Source organism: Chionomys nivalis, chromosome 4, assembly GCF_950005125.1.
Source record: "Chionomys nivalis chromosome 4, mChiNiv1.1, whole genome shotgun sequence".
Lineage (NCBI taxonomy): Eukaryota > Metazoa > Chordata > Mammalia > Rodentia > Cricetidae > Chionomys > Chionomys nivalis.
Genome location: NC_080089.1, coordinates 95591154 through 95612850, shown reverse-complemented (window position 1 = coordinate 95612850; position 21697 = coordinate 95591154). Strand labels below are relative to the sequence as shown.

Genomic DNA, 21697 nt, shown 5'->3' with positions numbered 1-21697 from the left:
TTTATTATCCTAAATAGTTTGTAATAATAACTTTCAAGGATTAGAAAAATATATTACACTGTTAAATGAACTGTATAGATACAATACCTTGAACAAGAGTAGAATTGTAGCTGGGCGGTGGTGGCGCACACCTTTAATCCCAGCACTCGGGAGGCAGAGGCAGGCGGATCTCTGTGAGTTCGAGACCAGCCTGGTCTACAAGAGCTAGTTCCAGGACAGGCTCCAAAACCACAGAGAAACCCTGTCTCGAAAAACCAAAAAAAAAAAAAAAGTAGAATTGTATATACAGTGTGTTCTAACAAAAATAACCCCAAATTTGCATCATTAGAAAAAACAAGAGTGGAAACATATCCCAGTATAACAAAGATAACCTCAATTTTGTATCACTATGCAAAAATCCATACCAATATAAAATATTTAAGACTAGTAGTTGCTTTTTTGGTTAAAAATAGATTCAATAATCTACCCTTTTATCCTAACACAAACCAGCTGTCTCACTCTCTCATTGCAAGTATTAAGCTGCCTTAAGTTGTTTCTGGAGTCATGTGGAGTCCACCTAAGAGATGTACAGCGCTTTTAAAATTGAGTGAGACTAGCTCTCACTGTGAATACCTGGCTGTCTTGTAACTTACTTTGTAGACTGTACCTTGTAACTACCTTGTAACTTACTTTGTAGGTGGATCTCCCAGAGATCTACCTGCCTCTGCCTTCTGAGTAGTGGGACTAAGGCCTGTGCCACAATTCCTGGCTCAAGATTTTTTTGGAAAGGATCCATTCTTGGCTTTGTCATCAAAGAACTTAAAGATACTTGTACTTATTTGGAAGCTAAAAAGCGTTGCTAAAGGAGTAATAATTGAGCAAGGCCCAAGTTAGAGGTCAGTAGTAGCCATTTAAAGCTGACATTGTTTGACGTGTGTGTGGGTGGATGGGTGTGTGTGGGTGTGGGTGTGTGTGGGTGTGTGTGTGGTAGTGTTGTTGCTGGTGTTTTTGAGACAGAGTCCCACTCTGTAGCCCTCAGGGAAGTAATCCTACTTCAGGCTCCCAGTTGATGGACCACACAAGTGAGGTAGCTGACATGCCTGGCTTGTTTTATTCTGTTATGTTTAAAGGGGTAGGGCAGGTGCCAAATATTGAGTGATATGTGTATGAAAAGATTTGAAGCCAGGTGTGGCAGTGCCACTCATGTGCTCCCAGCAGCTGAGCGGCAGAGGCAAGAGGTTCTGTAGTCGACAACCAGTCCAGGCTGTAAATACCTTGTCTCAAGCAGACAGAAAGAAAGCAGGGCTTGAGATGCATTTAACAGGTAACAGAATTTTATGCTCCCGTCAAGGTTCTGGTGTGGCCCCTCTTCAGGAGGGAGGCTAGGACACAGGCTGTGCGCACAGCTTTGGTGTAATAAGTGGTTAAACTTTGGCTGATCAGGAGGAAGAAGGAAAGTGCTTGGTGAGCAACCTGGAAGCAGAAAGTTCTCTTCCTCGTGTTCTGCCTCTTGCAAGGCAATCTCCATCAGGCTAGCATAAAACAAATTGGATCGTACACTGGATCTATAGAAGTTTAGTCTTTTGAACAATTCATGGTATTTATATGTTTTTGTTTGGAATCTTTGGCAATAAGAATAGTTACTGTCAGCCAGGTGGTGGCGGCACACACCTTTAATCCCAGCACTCAGGAGGCAGAGGCAAGCGATCTCTGTGAGTTCCAAGACAGATAGGGTTGTTACACAAAGAAACCCTGTCTAAAAAAAAAAAAAAAAAAAAAAAAACCAGAGAAGGAGGGGGAGGGAGAAATAGTTTGGTACTGTCTAGAATTTAAGAAGAATTCTCTGTGGTGCTTGCTGGTTTTATGAAGCTAAAACAGTGCCTTAGGCGGAAATGATCAGAGGTCTTCTGAGTAAACTGCTGGCAGTGCTCACCTAGAATCCTCTGCTGGGAAAGGGCATTTCAGAGATCACATATAATTCCTGGCTGACTGACTAAAGTGTGACCTGGGCAGCAGACAAAGCGAGTTATATTTGGGTTTTAGAAATGTGGGTGTATGAGTTCCTTTCTGATTCTATACTCTGTGAAGTGGAGACTGTTATGAAGAATAACAATAATATAAGTTCCTTGGTAATTAGCTGCTCAACTAACAATAGCTGTTTTATGTGGGGTTTGTCATTGTTTGTTTGATGCTGGCACTTGGACTGGGTTCCTTGCACCTGCTGGGCAGGTGATCTCAGGTCTCTATTGCTAATTCTTGGGCTAACTTGCTGTTTTCCCAGGTTTGCCTCAAACTGTGATCCCTGTCTTTAGCTTCCCAGCAGTATACCACAAGGATGCATCGCCATGCCATTCACTGTGTTGAGATTTTACTGTATTTTCATATATTTATTTTATGTGTATGTGTGTGCACCAGGGTGTGCTTGCAGAAATAGGGAACAACCTGTTGGAGTTGTTTCTCTTTTGCCACCATGGAGGTCAGGCATAAACACAGCTTTTACCCAGTGAGCCATCTCATTGGCTCTTGTGTTGTAATATTTTTTAAATTATTTTTATTTTAAGTGTATAGGTGTTTTGTCCATGTGCATGGATTGCACCATTTGTATTTAGTGCCCAGAGTCCAGAAGTGGATGCAGGGTCCTATATGTGTGCTGGGAATCCAATTCAGGTGTTCTGGACAAGCTGCTAGTAACCTGAGCCATCTCCAGACTTCTTATGTTGTGATTTCAAATGATTATAATTTTGATACTGAATTGTGTAGCATACCTATAACCTAAATTTAGTATAGTGTTGTTCAGATGATTTTGTTGTTGTTGATTTACGTGTTTGCCTGAAAGCTGTGTCTCTTTTGCTACTGTAGTATATCCGGAACTGTGTGATGAATAGGACCCTGCCCCATTTCATCCTCGTGGAATGTTGCAAGATCAAGAAAATGTATGAGCAAGAAATGATTGCCATAGAGGCTGCCATCAACCGGAACTCATCTAACCTTCCTCTGCCCTTACCACCAAAGAAAACGCGAGTTATTTCTGTAAGATTCCTGTTTCAGCCTTTGGTAACCCCAAAGCCACATGATTTTCAGTCTGTGTGTTTGCTCTGTCAGACCGTTTCCTTTGCTCACTTCTCCTTCTGTGAAATCAACATCTTTCCCATAAACTCATTGCCATTCATTCAAAAAGTAGCTTTCTCCTGCGCCATTTGGTGCTCCCACACCGAAATGGCAGATCAGATTGCGCTTCATCAACGTGAGCATTTGAACCCCCAGTGTCGTTATGTTTTGTTTCTTTTTTCCAGACAGTCTTGCGATAGCTCTGTCCCTGACTTGTGGCGAGCTTACCTCAGCTGCCTGAGTGCAGTATTGTTTCATTCTATCAGCTTAACCTGTTAAAATGTTTTGGGGTGAGTGTGGGGTTGAAACAGCCTTTGACTGTGAATTCAGGCTGGCATTGAACGTATTATTTAGTTTAGGCCCATGGCAGTCCTCCTGCCTCAGATTTCTAGTGCTGGAGTTACAGATGGGAGCCAACACATCACCTTTTCACTCCCTCCTGCCTCTTTCCCTCACTTCATTTCTTAGAGGTAACAGACATAAAAATCAAGCGCTAGTAGTTATAATGCTTAATTAGATATTTATGGTATCTTTGTGGGGGGTGGGGGGATGGGGTTCAAGACAGGACTTCTCAGTATAACAGCCCTGCCTGTCCTAGAATTCACCGTAGACCAGGCTGACCTCAAACTCAGAGCTCCACCTGCCTCTGGCTCTGGAGTGCTGAGATGAAAGGTGTGACCACCTCTCCCAGCAGTGTGTGGTTTTTAACTATTAGGTCAGAGCTCTGTTTTCTTATTGCCCTGTGTGAGAGCTGAAAGACTTCCATGACTGGTACTTTAGGTTACCATTGCTGTGATGAAATGCTGTCACTAAAAGCAATGTGGAGAAGAAAGGGTTTATTTGTCTTACATATCCCAAGTTACACACAGTTCACTGGGAGAAGCCAGGGCAGGAACTCAAACAGGGCAGGAACCTGGAGGCGGGAGCTGCTGCAGAGGCCCATAGAGGGTTGCTGCTTACTGGCATGCTTTCCGTGGCTTGTTCAGCCTGCATTTCTCTACACTCCAGGACCACCAGCCTGGGGGTAGCACCACCCACAATGGCCTGGGCCCTTCTCCGTCAGTCTAGAAAATGCACTACAGGTTCTTACAGCCAGATCTATGGAAGCATTTTCTCAGCTGAGGTTTCCTCCTCTCAGATGACTGTAGCTTGGGTTGGCATATGACTAGCCACCGCAGCTATGGTGCCATATTCATTTCTCTGACTTAACAGCCTCTGTGTGTGTTTTGTTCCTTTACAGCATGTCTGGGACAACAACAACCCTTTCCAAATTGTCTTGGTGAAAGGAAATAAGCTTAACACAGAAGAAGCTGTGAAAGTGAGTACTTGTTAAGCTTGCATGGCCCTGTGCCCCACTTCTAATTCATGAGCTCTCTGGTATCATTCATACCCATCAACTGTGAAAGATAGAGCGTGGTATCTTGTCATAAAACTATTAATATTCTCTCTGTCTTGGTTTTTAGAGACAGAGCCTCATACAATACAGACTGGCCTCTAACTGTGTAGCTAAGGCTGGCTTTGAACTCCTTGATCCTCATGAATCACTATGTCTAATAGCCTTTTAGTTCTAAGAATTATTTGACTAGTGAAGTTCTGCTGGAATGCCTGATGTTGTGTTTGTAGTGTATGTCCCAGGATATTCTGGCTTCAGATCCAGAACTAGGCAGAAAGACGCTTGTATTCTACCGATGGCCTCCTTAAATTACTCAGATGTGGTAAGAGTTTGCTGTGTTTGTATGTTAGAAGTAAAGCTAAAATGTATACACCTTACAGATATTGTTTGGGCAGCTGGTGTTAAAATAAGTGCTTCGTGTTTATCTCAGCTCAGTTTTTCTTTTTAAACCGTGTATTTCTGGCTCATTTGCAGATTGCCTGTTTTCTGTTTTAATGGTATCTTTTGCTTCTAATTTAAAATTTCATCATTATGCCTTCTTTATTTCTCTTTCTTCCCTTTTCCCTCCCTCCCTCCCTTCTTTCGACGATTTCTCAATATAGCCCTGTTGCCTGGCTATCTTGCTAGAACCAGCTCCTCAGACCAGGTTGCTCTCAAACTCAAAGAGATCCTCCTGCCTCTGCCTCCCCAGTGCAGGGATTGAAGGCATGTATCACTACGCCTTCCCTCTTTTTTTAAAAAAAATTATTTTTAATAGGGACAGTTTCTCATGTGGTTCAGACTGGCTTCAAACTACATCTTATAGTAAAGATGTCCTTGGACTCCTAACTTCCCTGTCTCTTAACCTGCCAGGCTCTGGGTTACAGGCATATGCTACCCTGCCTTTATTGGTTTTTCTTTTTTTCTTTTAAAGATTTATTTATTTATTATGTACACAACATTCCTTCCATGTATGTTTGTATGCCAGAAGAGGGCACCAGATCTCATTATAGATGGCTGTGAGCCACCATGTGGTTGCTGGGAATTGAACTCAGGACCTCTGGAAGAGCAGTCAGTGCTCTTAACCTCTGAGCCATCTCTCCAGCCCCCTTTATTGTTTTTTCCAATTCAAAACATATATCACAGGACCAGATAGGTGGCTCCATGTCAGAAAGCACTGAACTGCTCTTGCGGAGGACCCAGACTCAGTCCCCAGCACCGACAGAGCAGCTTACAACTTCTGTAACTCCAGTTCCAGATCATCAAATACCCTCTTCTGACCTCCATGGACTCCTGTATGTTTGTGATGTGCCTTGATTGACACAGGCACATACATGAACGTGAACATGCACACATGCATGCACACAAATAATAAAAAAGTAAAATGTATATCATGACTTTTACAGCAAAGTATGATAGGATGAAGAAATAAGATGTCCATGTGTTCTTGTCGTCATCTTGCCATCAGAAGGGAATCAAACACAACAAAGCCCCATTAGTATGCCCTGTGTTTAAACCAATACATAAGCACATGGGATGGACAGCAAGGATGTTAGCATTGTCCTTCCTTCCTTCCTTCCTTCCTTCCTTCCTTCCTTCCTTCCTTCCTTCCTTCCTTCCTTCCTTCCTTCCTTCCTTTGAGTGTTGTTAGAAAGCAAATATTTCGTGATTTATTTTACTCATCTTTGAAGACACCTTAGATTAGTAAACTTTCGGTAGAGTTCCTTAAGGATTCTTTATTTCTCTCCTTCCTTCCTTCCTTCCTTCCTTCCTTCCTTCCTTCCTTCCTTCCTTCCTTCCTTCCTTCCTTCCTTCCTTCTTCTTTTTTGGTTTTTTGAAACAAGGTTTTTCTGTGTAACAGCCCTAGCTGTTCTGGAACGCAGGCTGGCCTCAAACTAACAGATCTCCTCTGCCTCCTGAGTACTGGGATTAAAGGAGTGCGCTACCACTGTTTGGCTCTGAGGATTTCATTCTTAAAAGCAGAAATTAAACACAGTGGTAGAATGTGGTGGTATGACCTGTAATCTCAGCACTTAGGTGGAAACAGGTCAAGAGTTTAAACCAGTCTGGGTTCCATGAGACCCTGGAAAGAAGCATGGGCAGAGTTCGTATCATCAAATCTTCCTTCAAGTCCTTTGAGACATAGTGTATATTTTATATTTTATCCATATGTGTGTTTTCGCTCAGTGATTACAGCTGGATAATGTATGTGGGTACAGAGGGGCTGCATCATTGTTCTTTGCCTGTAGGCTACTGTGTCTGACTTGCAAAGATAATTTAATGGTTCCTTTGTTTTAATATTAGTTGCTTTTTGACTTTGTTGGGAATTGGCCCCAGGGCCTTGCACATAAGAAGGAAGCCCCCCCCATCAGTTCTTTATTTCCTTTAAAAATTATTACATTTTATTTGTTTATTGTGTGTACACATGTGCACACACGTGAAATGAGAGGACAACTTGTAGACATTGGTTCTCTCCTTCCACCATGTGGGTCCTGGGCATCCCTGTGCATGGCAGCAGACACTACTGCCTGCTGGCCCATCTTGCTGGCCCTAGTTCTTTGCTGCTTTTGTGGTTCTTTATTATTATTCAGTATAACACCCTTTTTACTTCTATTCAGTTTCTTCATTAATCTAGACGATTAATCAAGCCTCCAGTATGTGCCTTATTTTAGGGTTTTTACTTCTGCTTGTGGGAAATATTGGGCTACACTTTCGATTTTGAAAAGTAGACCAGACAGGAGTCTTACACTTCAATGTAGGAGCTTCCAGTAACCCTCCTGCTCAGCCTCACCATTGATTATAGGCATGTACTTCCTGACTAACACACTTCCTTACGTGTATAGCCTTTCATTTGTATCAGGATAGTGTTGGCCCAGATGAAATGAGAAGGGTCACGATGGAGTTCAGTAGAATGGCTTGTCGGGCATATGTTAGCATGAGAACAGATGGACAGGTGGGTGGGTGAATATGGCCGTATGGACAGGCAGACAGTGGTTAGATGGATAAAGTAGAGAGCTCTTTCTCTTGTCTGTTTTCTCTTAGTTAACTTTTTGGATTTTTGTTTGTTTGCGTGCTTATCTGTTTTTGGTTTTGAGACTGTTTCTCTATTAGCTTCAGCTTTCCTGGAATTTGCTACGTAGATCAGGCTGGTCTTGAACTCAGAGATCCTCCTGCCTCTGCCTCCATAGTGCTGGGATTAAAGATGTGCATCACCACAGCCCAGCTCTTTAATTGTTGTTGTTGTTTTTTTTTTTTTTTTTTTTTTTTTTTTTGGTTTTTCGAGACAGGGTTTCTCTGTGGTTTTGGAGCCTGTCCTGGAACTAGCTCTTGTAGACCAGGCTGGTCTCGAACTCACAGAGATCCGCCTGCCTCTGCCTCCCAAGTGCTGGGATTAAAGGTGTGCGCCACCACCACCCGGCTTTTTTTTTTTTTTTAATTGTTGTGTATGTGTAAAGGAATGCCACATGTGTCCCCGTACTCCAAGAATCCGGAACCCACTGGAGTTAGAGGAAGTTGTGAGCCACGCTATGTGGGTTCTGGTGATGTAATTCAACTCCTCTTAAAGGGATGACAGCTAGTGCTCTCAAGCACTGAGCCATCACTTCACTTAAGCTCCTCCCTTCCCGCCTTGTCTGTTTTCTAAATAAGGTAATAAAATTGCTCTTTTTTCTTGCTTAAATGTTTGAAAGAATTTACTTCAAAGTTTCTGATCCTTGATTTTTTTTTTTTTTTTTTTTTTTTTTTTTTGTGGAAAGGCTTTGATTAAGAAAGGTGGCGCACATCTTTAATCCCAGCACTCAGAAGGCAGAGACAGGCCAGCTTGATCTACAGAGCAAGTTCTGGAACTGGCTCTATAGCTAATGAGGAACCCTGTCTCTAAAAAAAGAAATTTGGAGTAGCAGGTGGTACAGGCCTTTAATCCCAGCACTCAGTTTGAAGAGGCATGTGGATTTGTATGAGCTGGAGGTCATCCTAGTCTATATAGCGAGTTCCAGGCCAGCCAGAGAAGGAAAAGAAAATTGGATTGGGCCCGAGAGTTCAGTTCCTAGGGATCTGACACCTTTGTCCTACACAGGTATCTGCACTTACATGTACACAGTGCGTGTGTACACACACACACACACACACACACACACAAGAATTTAATTTGGGGTGGCCAGATGTCTCAGTAGGTACACTCTTTTGCTGTCACTCCTGATGACCCAAGCTTGACTCCAGAAGTGTGGTGGGAGGAGAGAATTGACTCCTCTGACCTGTACATGTACAACCTGGCACATGTAAATGTAAAAATTTAAACCTTTAATTACATGTTCACAGTGCATTGAACACATTCATAAATTGTCACAAGTTAATTTAAAATGTTAAAGAAAAAATTTAGTGTTTCCTCTGAGGCTATATAAGAAGTAAAATTTTCAGTTTCTTTTGTGTCCATTTTGGTAATTTTTATCTCTCAGAAGTACCTACTGATCTATAGGGTGCTCCCCCCACCCTTATTTCTGTTTGTTTGGTTTAGAAACATGATCTCACTGTGTAGCATTGGCCATCCTGGAATTCGTTATATAGACTACAATGGTCTCAACTCACAGAAATCCACCGACCTCTACCCCCACCTCTGAAGTGCTGGAATTAAAGGCGTGTGCCACTACAGTCGGCACTTATTGAGGGGAAGGGAGAGAAGGAGAAGAGAGGGGAATGTGTCTGTCTGTCTGTCTCTGTGTCTGCAGGTGCATACTTGTATGAGTGTGTATATGCCATGTTAATATAGGTTCCCAAGGAGGCCTGAAGAGGTGGTTATAGGCTGCCCTTTTTAGGTACTAGGAACTGAACTCAGACCCCTGGAAGAGCAGAGCTCCTAGTCTGCTGAGTCATTCCTCTGCAGAATCCCTTTAAAGAATTGCCAAGTGGGCCAGGCTCAAGGAAGATAACCTCCTTCTGTGAAGTTGGTTCTTTCATGTAGCACATCTAATCATGCAAGCTCGGTCTATCAGAGTTACAGGACCAGAAGTCATACAAGGTTCTGTGAGATCTGAGCAGAAAACTAGAGATGCTCAGTGATGATTCACTACTCGTGGCTACCCTGGATTATGTCCTAGCCATGGCAAAGAGGGTAGGATTCTATGTCTCGATTCCTGGTCAGTCTTTGCCCAGTGCTGTGTTTTTTCGTCTTTTGTGTGTACATAGTTTTGTTTGGTTTTTGTGACAGTGTTTCATGTGGTCCAGACTGGTCGCAGACCCAATGTGTAGCTAAGGATGACAGACTCTTGATTCTCCTATTTCCAAAGTGCTGGGGTTATAGGCATGTGCTGCCACACACATGTACGTCTTATGTAGGCATGTTCTGCCACACACATGTACATCTTATGTAGGCATGTTCTGCCACACATGTACATCTTATGTAGGCATGTGCTGGCACACACATGTACGTCTTATGTAAGCATGTGCTGCCATACATGTGTGTCTTACTGTTCAGCAGATGCCTCAGCTGACTGTTGCTCACAGTGCAGAAGGTCACTCTAGGCAGTCAGAGCTGGGAACTGCCCTAGTGGGCAAGCATCTTCTGACTTCAGAGGCAGCAGAGATCTTACCCTTGTTTCACTCTCCTTTTTTTTTCTTTTCTATTAAATTAATTTTTTAAAATCTGTTGTGTGCATGCAAGTGCAGGCATGTACAATTTGTGTGGCGTTCAGGATAACTTTGAAAATTAGGTAGATTCTCTCCTTCCTCTGTGGGTTCTGAGACTGATCTCAGGCAGGCAGGCTTGTGTGGGAAGCACTTTTACCCACTGAGCTCTGGCCAGCTCCTGTGCTGTGGTAGCAGCAGTAGCATAGACAGCTTCAAGGATGGGCAGAATCCTAAATCTCAAGAGCTGAAGTTTCTTCTCCATTAGAGGTGCTGTAATCTGAAGAATATGGTACATCAGCAGGGGCTTTTCTCCCAATTTCTTTTGAACAGAAAATGCTTAGCATGGCTTGCAGGAAATACACATGAATAAAACTCCAACCTTCTGGTTGTATAAAGAAGATACTCAGGTTACAAAAAGGAAAGTACATGGAAGATTGCAGGGAGAGAGAAGCTTGAAAAGCATGGTTAAGTTTCATATTCTGTTCAGCTTATTCCTTGGCTGTGCATATAAGGGTCTGAGTCTTCAGTCTCAGACTGGCTTGTGTGTGTGTGTGTGTGTTTGCACGCACGCACATGCTTGAAGTAGCCCTACAGAAGCACTGAAGGCCTGGTGAGCATTGACATTGTACCTGACAGCGATGGCTCTTTTGAATGCCTCAGATAAAAAGGCAGGGCTCTGCCTTGGATGTGCACACAATCCAACATTTTATTCCTGCACCTGGAATGGAAAGTCCCAAGAAAATTCCAAGTTGTATGGACAGTGACAGTCATCAGATGCAATGCTAAGGTGATTCAAGTATCAAAGAGACATTAGAAAGTTGTTATAAATAAGCCCCTGCAACCAAGGGCAAACACAGATTCTAAACAGAATATGTAAAAGAAGAAATAAGCTAGAGTTGTATGATGACACACTTTTGTGATCGCATTACTCAGGAAGCAGAGGCAGGGGAATATTCCAGACCAGCCTGGCCTATATAGCCTGACCTGTCTCCAAAATAAACAAAAATCTGAATCAAGAAATAGAAGCTAAGCGAGGCATGGTGGCTCTTGTCAATAATCCTAACACTTTGCAGGTAGAGGCATGAAAATCGGGTCATCTTCTACTACATAGTAAGTTGAACTATAGACCAGCCTGGGATATAGGAAGCTCTGTCTCAAAACCTCAAAACCAAACCTAAAGAGTGCAGTATATTAGATTTTATATGAACTAAGAAAATGCTGTTGCAAAATGGTATTAAGGAAAATGTTAATGAACTTAAAGATTAATCAATAGATTTTGCACCACAGAGTAAAACAGAATGTTGGGCAGAATAGTATGTGTTTCAGGGGTTGTGAGGCAATCCCAGAAGGTCTAGCAGCCTTGTTCTCTGGATTTCAGAAGGAGAAGAAAAGGTTACAGCTCAGAAAAAACATTCAAGAAAGTAATACAGGAAGCGTTTTCATGTTGGCAAAGGATATAAGCATGTGGAATCAAGAAACTGCCTGTACCCAGACATGATACAGGCATCCTCTGCATTACGTATATTAGTCATTCATCACAACCTCCTAACTTTTGTGATGTGATTTTCATGTGGGTTTCAGCACCCCTAATAAATTGAAATATATGTAAGTAGAAAACATCAAAGCTCTCCCTCCTTTAGTGTCTGGGACACTAAATACCATGCGTGGTGACTTTGCACATTTAATACAGCCATTGCCAACATCGCCACATGCCTGGGTAGTTTTCCTCTTCTAAGTCAGAGCAAAACAGCCTCTTGACAGATTGTGATGTGACAAATTAACATTTGGTCTCTGGCACAGCTTCTAAAGCCCACGTCATTTCCTGAATGATAGGAAAATCCTAACTATTGGGCAGTGTGGAGATAAGGGTCTCATGTAGTACAGGCTGGCTTTGAGCTCTCTCTCTCTTCCTGCCTCCACATCTCAAGTGCATCTCAAGTTTTTATTTCTACTTTTGCTCTCTCCTTTTTTTTTATTATTTAAATATGCATTTATTTTTATGTGCATTGGTGTTTTGCCTGTGTAAGGGTGCCACGTCCCCTGGAACTGTAGTTACAGACAGTTATGAGCTGCCATGTGGGTGCTAGGTTTTGAACCCTGGTCCTCTGGAAGAGCAGTCAGCGTTCTTAACTGTTGAGCCATCTCTCCAGCCCCTTTTCTGCTTCCTCAAGAAACAAGGGCCTGAAGTCTCCAGGATGGCAGTTAACTGAATGCTTCTCTGTGGAGGTCCAAAGAGGCCAAAGGTCGGAGAGTTTGGGACTAGTTTCTAGTTCATTCTAGGCCATTGTGCTCTCCCTCAAACCAAGGTCCCCACTCTCTCCTTTTTTTTTAAGTAGGAGATTTTGTTTTGGTTTGCTTCTGGTTTATTTGAAATAGGGTTTCTCTGTTTAGCCCTGGCTGTCCTGGAACTTGCTCTGTAGACCAGGCTGGCCTCAAACTCAGATCCACCTTCTTCTGCCTCCCAAGAGCTGGGATTAAAGGTGTGTGCCACCACTGCCCAGCTAAGTTGGATGTTTTATTAAAGATCTGGGCTTTAGCATGAGGGTTTGGAGGAAGAGGTACTCAGAAGAAAGGCAGGTGCTCAAATACTGAATACAGGCTCCTCAAAGGAGAGTCCAATCTCTCTTCTGAGGTGGATCCCTGGAGTTCACTGGCCAGCCAGTCATGCTGAATTAATAAGGTCCAGCTTCTCTGAGAGAACCTGCCTTTAAAAGTACAACAGAAAGGGAAAGAGGAAGATGTCCAATGCAGCCCTCTTCCTCTGTTTGCACACACATGTGAGCATATACATGCACATATATCTACAAGTGACTGAATGAAGTTAATTCATTTTCATTTTTTTATTTCACTTTATTTTCCGTGGCATTTCTTGTTGAATTGGCAAGCAGTTCCTATATGCCTTGTCAAGGTACAACTAAATGTACAGGAATGAAGGATAATTAGAGAAGATTAATTTATATGCAGTGCTGGGAATCAGAACAGAGGCTTTGTGCATGCTAGGCAAATGCTCTGCCACCTAAGCTGCATCCTAGCACAAGTGAGTAAATCTATTAGACATTTTACATGTGCTCTGCATTGTCCTGCATGTGGATCTTCAGAAAGACCAGGGATGTATGGGGGTGACTAGACTGTCTTTAACTGTCCATTGACAAATAATGACAAATTCATATAATTTTTACTTTTGTTTATTTTTTTTTTCTGAGATAGGGTCTCATGTAGTCCACGCTGGTCTCAAAACTTACTATGTAGCTGAGGCTGACCTTGAAATTCTTCTCTTCATGCTTCTGCCTCCTCTATATGTAAAATATCATTCTTACTGTCTTAGTTTCTCTAGCCCCATTCCTCCGTAGAGACCACTGGTGTTTTGACCAGTGTTTGATGTTGTAGCTACTCTATTTACTAACGGAACACTGGATTAACCCACCATCGTGTCGCGAGTGCTCGCCGACATCTGTATACAGGTGTCTAATGTTGCTGCTCTGCTTTGCAGGTCTTGTTGTCCTTGAGAGGGGCTCTTTGGTTGTGCAACATTCCTGACTGTTTTTGTCTCCCATCACAGGTTCATGTCAGAGCTGGTCTTTTTCATGGAACTGAGCTCCTGTGTAAAACTGTTGTAAGCTCGGAGATATCAGGAAAAAATGACCATATTTGGAATGAACCACTGGAATTTGATATTAATATTTGTGACTTACCAAGAATGGCTCGATTATGTTTTGCTGTTTATGCTGTTTTGGATAAAGTAAAAACGAAAAAATCAACAAAAACTATTAATCCCTCTAAATATCAGACCATCAGGAAAGCTGGGAAAATGGTAATGATATAATTTCAGAAAATTGTTTATATAATAGGATGTTTTAAGGCTCTGAAATAATTAAAAGGAGTTAAATTATTTCGTGTGACTTGAACCCTAAGAACTAATTTTAAGAAGATGATAAAGTTCCGTGTTCATGTCTTTTCTCAAATTTGAGGCAATTTCATGATCCAGTTGTCCTATATTAGAAGCAGAAAATCTAGGAGGCCCAACACTCACCCTGTGGCTCAGCCCACCCTGCACTCAGTGTAACACTCCTGCCCCAGCCTCTGCATGATAGAACTATCCGGTAGCGGTCGCTCAACCTGGGAAGTGGCAACACTTAAAAACAGCTAGTCCCGCCGGGCGGTGGTGGCGCACGCCTTTAATCCCAGCACTCGGGAGGCAGAGGCAGGCGGATCTCTGTGAGTTCGAGACCAGCCTGGTCTACAAGAGCTAGTTCCAGGACAGGCTCCAAAAAACCACAGAGAAACCCTGTCTCGAAAAACCAAAAAAAAAAAACAAAAAAACAGCTAGTCCGTAGTACCTAAACTAAAATGTCAAGTATATATATTTGAAAATTGAGATTTTTTTTGTTTGTTTGTTTTTGAAAAAAATCATAGATTGCACCTCATTCAGCACACTTGATGTGAGTTTAAGACACAAATGCCTGATTGGACATCAGTTTTGGAATGAAATAAGAATATTTGTGCTCCATGTGAAAAATCAATCCTTTTTTCTAGTGTTAGGCAATCTCTGCTCCTGATTTGTTATCACCTTAGTATAAACAAATTTAATTTTCAGAATCTCTTGAATTTTGAAATCCTAGCTAAAGGATGTTAGCCCTGATGTCAAATGGTCATCTTCTGTATCTCTACCTGCGCACACACATACATTCAGAGGCATGGATACATAAATGTTTTAAAGATGGGGTCTTTTGTATAGTTCTGACTGCTCTGAAAGTCACTGTGTCACCTAGGTTGTCCTTGAACTCTCAACCCCCTTGCCTCTGCCTATTGAGTGAAAGTGTGTGCACCTGAGTAGTCTCAGAACCAGCAACTTTCCAGCTCTGATGATTGAACCAGGGCTTTCTGTGTGCTCGAGTTTACCACTGACCCATAGTCCTAGCCTTTCTATTTCATGTTATTAGTCAAATGTGGTTTCCCACCCCCACCAAAGTCTCTCCTGCCTTACTCTCTCTAGATAGAGTTTCTCACAGCCCAGACTAGCCTGAAACTGTCTGGATCTCTGGGTAGTCTACTAGACTACTAGTTGAGAATAACCTTGAACTTTGTTTGCACAGCGTGTAAGACCAGCCTGGTATATAACAGAACACTACAGATGGGAATATAAGCACTCCCTCTGCTTATTATGATACATTCTTCTGAAAATAAATTTTAATGTCTCAAATGTCATAGAGGGTCTAGTTCCTATGTGGGCTTTCCTATCTTGATAATAGAATTCTTCTCCAAGGTTTGAAAAGAAATATATGTACACACACACACACACACACACACACACACACACACACACTAAACTAGGCTGGCCTCATGAAAGTTCTAACCCTGTACTGCCACCTTTGTTGTTCTCCAGACAGGGTCTTGTAGGTAGCTTTGCTGGGTCTAAAGGCATGTACCACTATGCCTAGCTTTTAAAAAGCAAACAGCAACAACAACAAAAAAGCAGGTTCTCATTCTGTAAACCAAACTGGTCTGTAGCTTGCTTTGTATCCCAGGGTGGCCCCACGCTAACAGGAGTCCTCCTTCCTCAGCCTCCTGAGCTGGGATTGCAGGTGTGAGTCTGCCACCAGCCTCCCTTTTAACAGTGTAAGTAATTCCTGCACTCTCCAGAGGCACAGCTTTCTCCCATGCTAAGACCTGCTGTACGCCCACACTGCGTTCATCATCTAAAAACTCTTTTTCACTTTCAAAATTTGAAACAAAATTTTCTGTTTTGTGGGCATATTGTTTTATTGTGGTATATTAATTGGCCTGTAGAATTTTTCCTGATAGTTGTAAAGATAATTGAAATTGTGCTCATCTATGTCTTCTTTTCATTTTGCATGAATTGGAAATTACCTAGAACTTCAGAAATTTCATGAGCATTGTCACACCTTGAAGTCCATTCTGGTTTATTTATGTAATGATACTTTTTTCAACAGCATTATCCTGTAGCGTGGGTAAATACGATGGTTTTTGACTTCAAAGGACAGCTGAGATCTGGAGACGTCATACTGCACAGCTGGTCGTCCTTTCCTGGTAAGGTTATGTTCCTAGTGCTGGAGAGCAGCTAGCACTTCACTGTGCATGACTCGGGGGTTTCTTTGATTTACTGCTGTTGTTGTGTTTCAGTAAAGAAATTGTCTTTGTTATTCTTTTTTGTTGTTTTGTTTTGTATTTGAGACAGTGTCTCTTTGTGACTGACCTGAAACTCACTCTGTAGACCAGGCTGGGCTTGAACTCACAGAGATCCATCTGCCTTCTGAATCCCTTGTTTTAAAGGCACACCCATTTCCATCTGTTATTTATTCTAATTGACGTAAAATGAGTATTTTGCTACAGACAAGTTCATGAGTGTGTATTTTTTTTATTTCAATGCGTTCTTATTTTAAACATTTCATTTTTGTCTGTGTTTATGGAAACCTCCAAGGTAACAGTGTCTTCTCTAACAGTTTAATTGCTCAGAGTTGTCCTGGTGAATGAGCACCCTGCACAGTTAGCAAACAGTGAAAGGATGTGTTTCCCAGGTAAATTTAGCTTGATGGTCAAGGTAAATGAAGTCCTTCAAATATGCCTAAAGGCCTCCTGATTCAACTTGCTCACCTTTCTTAGGTGACACAACATTTAGGACATTTTCTTGAAAGAAAATCAGTTCTAGACTTTCATTATTGTTTTTGTTTGTTTAATAACTGTATTTTATTTTAGTTTTATTATTATTTTTTTTTTTCGAGACAGGTTTTTTTCTGTGTAGCCCTGACTGTTTTGGAACTCACTCAGTAGATCAGGCTGGCCTTGACCTGACAGATTCACCTACCTCTGTCTCTCAAATGTTGGGATTAAAGGTGTACGCCTCCACCACCCGACCAGACTTTTGTTTTTTAAAGTTTCAAAAATTTTTTTCTTACAAATTCAAATTATTTGCATGTTTTAGATGAGCTGGAAGAGATGCTAAATCCCATGGGCACTGTGCAGATGAACCCATATGCTGAAAATGCAACTGCCTTGCATATTAAGTTCCCAGATAATAAAAAGCAGCCTTATTATTACCCTCCCTTCGATAAGGTAAGCTAACTGAAAGTCCACCATCGATGAAGGAATTGATTATTTCTGGATATAAATGTTCGGTCCAAGCTCAATGTGTCCAGTCTTTCAAAACTCTCCGTATGTTGACACTGATCCAGTTGAAGACTATGCAGTGTAGTAGTTGGTGCTGGCTTATATCTGACCAAGTGAAACATGGTGTCTCTGGAGTTCAGGGGCTGTGTTTATAAAGAGGGGTTGAATTGTTCTGACTTCTTTTCTGATTTAAAGAGTCTCTTAGGTGTATTCACATAGAACTCTATGTAACGTGTTCTGTGAAACACGCCTGTCATATTGATTCAGAGAGAAAAGATACAATGAAAGAAGAGATGGTTCATGCTGAATGTTAATGTCATCAGGACTTTGAAAACAGTGTCTCACTCTAGCCAGCGTGAGCTCGAGCTCACTGTGTAGTTCACACTTGGCTCTGAATTCACCACAGTCTTCTTGTCTCCGCCTTCAAAGAGTCAGGGCTACAGGTATAAGGTGCCATGCCTGGGAATGACTTTAGGAGACTCTGTAGAAGGGTTCCTATTTTAAATTATGTCCTTAGTATACTGTTTCTTAAATGAGACTGTTTATTGGTGGCTGAAAACAGAACTGAAACATAAAAAAACAAACAAAAAAAAAACTGAGCTCTCCTGCACTTTCTCTCTCCCACCCCCTACTGGAAGTTGAATCCAGGTCTTTGGGGCAAGTCCTTAACCACTGAGTAGCACCCCCAGCCCTCTATAATGTTCTTTTGATTTTATTTGTTTTTTGTTTTATGCGTATGAGTATTTTGCTTTTACATATGAATGTACATTTTGTGTGTGTTTGATGCTCAAGGAAGTCAGAAGAGGACATCAGATTCCCTGAAACTGGCATACAGACTGTTGTGAGCCACCATATGGGTGCTGGCAACTGAACTTGGGTCCTCTGGAAGAGCAACAAATGCTCCTAATCACTGAGCCACCTCTCCAACCCCCTCTAATATGTTTTGATTATCAAGTTTGAAATTACTCTTTTAAGTATGATTGGTATTGATTTTAATATAGAAATCTTTGGCAAATCCCCAAAACATACACCAGAAATTTCTTGATCCAAATGAGGAAAAGCTACTTTTTTTTTTTTTTTTTTTTTTTTTTTTTGGTTTTTCGAGACAGGGTTTCTCTGTGGTTTTGGAGCCTGTCCTGGAACTAGCTCTTGTAGACCAGGCTGGTCTCGAACTCCCAGAGATCCACCTGCCTCTGCCTCCCGAGTGCTGGGATTAAAGGCGTGCGCCACCACCACCCGGCTAAAAGCTACTTTTAAAGTACTAAATAGTATCTACATAAATCCACTCACAAACTCCGTTTTAATACAGAGCACTACCAGAAGTGTATAGGAGACCTGTATGTGTTGGAACTGTTGGGGAGGTGCTGATGATACTGGACCTTAGCACCTCACACATGCTAAGCTTAACTCAGACTATATACTTCGAGCTATATACTCAATCCCAGAGATGGATTTTAGAGTATTATGCAAATTTAATTATGTAATTCAATGTTGCTTTCTTCATTTGTACTTTAAGTTAATTGTATCCACCCAAGAGCCAGATTATCGTTACAAGGTCTTTGGTTTTTCTGCCCAGCATGGTGCCTCATGCCTATAATCCAGCAGTGGTGACACTGAGGCAGGGGGATTGCAAATCAACCTGGGTTACATATAAAGTGACTTTTTCTCTAAAACATGAGCAAAAAAAAAGCTGTGGACACAGCTCAGTGGTAGAGTTGCTTGCAAGCATGTGCAGAGTCCCAGGTTCAAGGGCCAGCATTGTAAAGTAAATGAATTTAAAAATAAGATTAAAATACTGTTCTGATTGGTAATTTAAAGCGAAATTAAAAGTTGTGCTTCTTAAGACAACCGCTGAGTATGTTAAGAACTTTTCATTTTAATACATACTGAGTAGGGGGAAAACTACATTTTGATTCATCTTACGTTTCTGTGGTATCTGTAGATTTCCTTAGATAGGAAGTCACGGTCCATAAGCCACTGCTCCATGTGCTGTATCCCATAATCTCATCTGGTGACTGTGTGTGTTCATTGACCTGTTGCAGTCTATTGGGCATCAACTTAGATGCTTCTTAAGGCATGTTTCAAGCCTAGCATGCTATGCAAATATTTTTGCATTTATCTAATTTTAGAGAAGTCAGATTTCTTCAAATGAGTAGTTTCACTATTGCTACTTTCATTCTTAAGTAATCATCTCAGTTCCCATGCCTCAGCCTGCTAAGTACATGGAGAGGTTCTGTTTTGGTTTGGTTTTTTGGTTCTTTTTCCCTGGGATAAGGGGTAGATCCTTGGGCCTCCTGCGTGCTGGGCAAGTCCTCCACTGCAGAGTCCGGGCCTCGCCAGGTATTTCTGCCTGGCCTCCATTTAAAATTTCTTTTGCACCAAGGTCTTGCGAAGTTGCCTGGCAGACCTTGATCTGCCCTTCTGCCTCAGTGAATTGTTTATGATGCTCACTAAATAGTTAACGGATGTAAAAGACAAATCTCCCAGTGCTATGTTGTTACTTAGTCTGCCACTGGCATCACCTGTCTCTTGTACAAGTCAGTTTATGACTCTTGCTTAATTTTAGTGACTATACTCTTACCTGACCTTAGAAAACACCATTTGGAACAGACAGGCTGCAAGCCACCACATTTAACACATGATATCATAGGTCACCTACTTAGGACTCTAGAGCTCCGTAACAACATGGAACTTCTGATTCTCTCCTTTCCTGGAGTCAGTCAGTTCCAATCTTTTCGAGAATATGCGCCCTCCGTATAAACTGAGGGAACTGAGAAATACTTCTTGATTTCTACTATGTCATTACTACTACATTATTTCTTATTGTTTTTATTGAGCTATTCGTTTTTTCCTACTCCTCTTCCTTCCTCTCCTCTCCCCTTCCACCCTCCCGGCTGCCCTCCACATTCCCAGTTTAGTCAGGTGATCTTGTCTTTTTCTCCTTCTTAAGCAGATCCATGTCTGTCTCTCTTAGGGTCCTCTTTGTTGTCTCGGTTCTCTGGGCTTGCGGCCTGTAGGCTGTTTGTCCTTTACTGCTGCATTATTTGCAATGGCAGTGCTGGGGACCAAACCCAGACGTTAGGAAACGCTCCATCACTGAGCTATACCTCCAGCAAGCCTAGCCTTTCTCTTTAGTGCCTGTGTTTTGTTTATTTCCGTCCCCTTTTCATCCCAGCACATCCCTACTGTGTATCCTGGACTGGGCTCAGACTTGCTATCCCCCTGCCTCAGCATCCTGATGCAGAGCAGAGGCATGCACCACCACTCCTCCTCAGTGGATTGTGAGACTTTTGCTGTTGTTTGGGACCTTATGCATGACTTGACCTATATACACCTCACCCCTTGATAGCTATTGATTTTGAAAAACCAAATATAATGATAAGGCTTACCTATTCTACCTTAGTAACTGTTTTAAAAATTGTTTTAGATTGTTTTTATTTTATGTGTAGAGTATTTGCCTACACACATATTTTTGTATACCGTAGGCCTGCAGTCCCCAGGGAAGCCAAAAGAGAAACTGTGGTTACAGATGACTGTGAGCCACCATGTGGGTGCTGGGAACCAAATCCAAGTTAATAGCAAGTACTCTTAGCCACTGAGCCATCTCTGCAGCTGCTACCTTAGTAACTCTTGTTTATAGTCAGAGAGGGCCAGAGTCTCTTTAGTGACACCGTTCTTTCTCATTATCAAGGGTTTGAAGCACTTCGGGAAACACTGGGTTTCTGTTGTCTTATTTTTAAAATTTTTTCACATTTATAGAGGCTAGAAGTGCCAAGTGTGTGCATCTCTAGTCATCCACATGCAGAATAGTTATTAATATTTAAAATTTTACAAATATCAGAGCCAAAATTTAACTTTTATTATTATTATTTTAAAACAGATCATTGAGAAGGCAGCTGAGATTGCCAGCGGTGACAGTGCTAATGTGTCAGTAAGTATCAAGCTTCATTTGGTCCTTTCTACAGAATGTGTGCAGAATGAGGGACTGACCTCATCCACTGTAATGAATGTATGGGAGACATAACTCAAAAGCAGTCTCACATTCAGTGCCGGCAAAATGTAGCTCAGTTTTTGCTGACTTGCATGTGAATGGTAAACCCTATTCTGCACAAGTTCATGGTTAGTGGCCCACAGTGGATGCTGCACTGTCCCCTCCTCATGCCTTCCTTCTCTCACTGAAGGGTTTCCTGGGAGATTCATATTGACACTCCATCCCCAATTTTAGACACGTTGGCGTCAGACTCTGTGTGTAGCTGAAGATGCCTTGAATCTCCCGCCTCTGCCTCCTAAGTGCTGGAATTGCAGCTGTGCAATCCACATGTGGCAGGTATTTGTTGTTGTTGCTGTTTGATCAGGATCAGCTTAGTTGACTTGCACTTTGAATCCTTCTGCCAAGACCTCCTCAATGCTGTGTTTACACCATCACTGTGAAATTCAACTTCTTCATTTTTGTTGTGTCGGATCAGAGGCCTGAGCACGCTGGGCCAGGGC

The 21697-nt window shown here is 42.0% G+C and overlaps 1 protein-coding gene across 2 annotated transcripts in view; it reads left to right on the top strand.

Moving 5' to 3' along the window:
* Pik3cb (phosphatidylinositol-4,5-bisphosphate 3-kinase catalytic subunit beta) overlaps positions 1-21697 on the top strand; it is a 108777-nt gene that overhangs the window by 59281 nt on the left and 27799 nt on the right. For both annotated transcript variants that reach the window (XM_057768284.1, XM_057768283.1), the window contains 6 exons: positions 2839-3009; positions 4328-4405; positions 13641-13892; positions 16033-16129; positions 17022-17152; positions 21087-21137. In XM_057768284.1, the coding sequence (XP_057624267.1) occupies positions 2839-3009; positions 4328-4405; positions 13641-13892; positions 16033-16129; positions 17022-17152; positions 21087-21137 (780 nt within the window). The remainder of the gene's footprint in view (positions 1-2838; positions 3010-4327; positions 4406-13640; positions 13893-16032; positions 16130-17021; positions 17153-21086; positions 21138-21697) is intronic.